The sequence below is a fragment of the Penaeus vannamei genome, chromosome 43 (genome assembly GCF_042767895.1).
Source record: "Penaeus vannamei isolate JL-2024 chromosome 43, ASM4276789v1, whole genome shotgun sequence".
NCBI lineage: Eukaryota > Metazoa > Arthropoda > Malacostraca > Decapoda > Penaeidae > Penaeus > Penaeus vannamei.
The window spans coordinates 7,709,974-7,712,473 of NC_091591.1; the positions used below are offsets into that span (position 1 = coordinate 7,709,974).

At 50.2% G+C, this 2,500-nt stretch overlaps 1 protein-coding gene across 1 annotated transcript in view; it reads left to right on the top strand.

Moving 5' to 3' along the window:
• The window catches only part of LOC113817078 (bestrophin-2), a 12,979-nt gene that overhangs the window by 7,223 nt on the left and 3,256 nt on the right, over positions 1–2,500 (top strand). The window contains exons 7-8 of the mRNA XM_070118834.1: positions 1–214; positions 904–1,089. The exon at positions 1–214 is cut by the window's left edge and continues 20 nt beyond it. Coding sequence (XP_069974935.1) covers positions 1–214; positions 904–1,089 — 400 coding nt within the window. The remainder of the gene's footprint in view (positions 215–903; positions 1,090–2,500) is intronic.

The following is a 2,500-nucleotide window of genomic DNA, read 5'->3' on the forward strand; positions in this document are numbered from 1 at the left end:
CTCCTTCTTCATCTCGTCCATCATGGGGCAGCAGTTCCTCGACCCCAGACAGGGCTACCCAGGCCACTCCGTCGACGGCTACATCCCCATGTTCAGCATCTTGCAGTATCTCTTCTACATGGGTTGGTTGAGGGTGGCGGAGTCGCTGCTCAACCCCTTTGGCGAGGACGACGATGACTTTGATATCATTGAGTTTCTTGATCGACATCTTGAGGTTTGCTTGTTTTATTTTGCGTTTTTTAAATTATTTTTTTATTTATTTTTATCCATTTATTTTATTTATTTAATATATATATATATATATATATATTTTTTTTTTTTTTGGGGAGGGGGGGGGGGGGTATCCCTGCAAGGCTGGAGGCAGTAGGTGAGGCAGATGAGGACGTGGCAAGTGAGTCCGTTGGGGATGTGACTCCCTTGGCACTGTGGGTTCCTCTGTCAACTTATTACTTACCTGCCCTGCCCTCCTCCAGTACCTGAAATAAGTAATTAGGGGATTGTGCGCCGTCACAATATCATCCACGGTTATGAATTCAACTAGACCTCTGAACTCATCACCTGAGTGAAGCGTTTCATTGTCTCTTTCACTTTAACATAGCAAAAGTACAAATTTGCATATGGCGAGTGAAAACAAACTGACACGAGCTTCTTCCGCTGGTATGTGTAGAAGTGTTTATTTTGTAGTGAAAAATCCGACATTCCCGGTCATAGAAAACATAAAACGAAGTTTTGAGGGGTAACAATACCAAACTTCTTGCGGCAAATTTTCAGACTGATTTTTGATGGCGAGGATGCTCTAAATATTTCATTATTAATGACTACTTACCACTGTTTTACATATATTTTTACAGAATAACAGAGACAAAGACCTCAACATTTACATTTTGTCCACCTCTCCTAAAGGTGTCGTTTCTCATCGTGGACGAAATGATGACTCTACAACCAGACTCGGTGCAGGATTCCGCCCAAGGAAAGGCTCCCGTGGACCGGCGTTCCCCTCTCCCAGACATCGAGATCCACTACACGAGCGAAAACCCGCAGGTCGTCATCAACAACGAAGTGAAAATGGTGACAGCATCAATCAGTGAGGTGAGACAGGTGACCGATTCGTTGTCCAGCCTGTCCCATGGGTATTTTGTTCCATTGGCCATTTTTGTTCCACTAGCCTTCTTGTTCTATCGACCCTTATTTTCTATTACCCATTTAGTCCCATTGCCCACTTTGTTCCTCTAGCCTTATTCTGACGGTCTTTATTTCTATTGCCCATTTTGTTCCTCTAACCTTCTTGTTCTATTGGCCTGCTTTTCCTATTGCCTATTTTGTTCCATTGGCCCACATTTTTCCAGTGGCTGTGTGTTTCATAACTTTTGTTCCATCAGCGAGAGAGAGAGAGAGAGAGAGAGAGAGAGAGAGAGAGAGAGAGAGAGAGAGAGAGACAAAGAGAGAGAGAGAGAGAGAGAGAGAGAGAGAGAGGAGAGAGCGGGAGCAGAGAGAGAGGAGGGCAGCGAGAGAGAGAGAGGAGGGAGCGAGAGAGAGAGAGGAGGGAGCGAGAGAGAGAGAGAGGAGGGAGCGAGAGAGAGAGAGGAGGGAACGAGAGAGAGAGAGAGGAGGGAGCGAGAGAGAGAGGGGAGGGAGCGAGAGAGAGAGAGAGGAGGGAGCGAGAGAAGAAGAGGAAGGAGGAGTTATAGAGAAGAGGAAGAGGAGGGAGCGAGAGAGAGAGAGGAGGGAACGAGAGAGAGAGAGAGGAGGGAGCGAGAGAGAGAGGGGAGGGAGCGAGAGAGAGAGGGGAGGGAGCGAAAGAGAGAGAGAGGAAGGAGCGAGAGAGAGAGAAGAGGGAGCGAGAGAGAGAGAAGAGGGAGCGAGAGAGAGAGAAGAGGGAGCGAGAAGAAGAGGGAGGAGGGTGCGAGAGAGAGGAAGGCAAGAGAGAAGAGCGAGAGAGAGAAGAAGGAGGAGCGAAGAAGGAAGAGAGCAGAGGAGGGAGAACGAGAGAGAGAGAGAGGAGGGAGCGAGAGAGAGAGAGAGGAGGGAGCGAGAGAGAGAGAGAGGAGGGAGCGAGAGAGAGAGAGGAGGGAGCGAGAGAGAGAGAGAGGAGGGAGCGAGAGAGAGAGAGGAGGGAACGAGAGAGAGAGAGGAGGGAGAGAGAGAGAGGGAAGGGAGAGAGAGAGAGAGAGAGAGAGAGAGAAGGAGAGAGAGAGAGAGGAAGAGAGCAGAGAGAGAGAGAAGAGAGAGAGAGAGAGAGAGAGGGGGGGAGAGAGAGAGGGGGGGAGAAACGAGAAGAGAGAGAGAAGGGGGGAAGAACGAGAGAGAAGCGAGAGGAAGAAGGGAGCAGAGAGAGAAGGGGGAAGCGAGAGAGAGAGAGGGGGGAGCGAGAGAGAGAGAGGGGGAGCGAGAGAGAGAGAGGGGGGAGCGAGAGAGAGAGAGAGGGGGGAGCGAGAGAGAGAGGGGGGGAGCGAGAGAGAGAGAGGGGGGGGGGAGTGAGGAGAGAGAGAGGGGGGAGCGA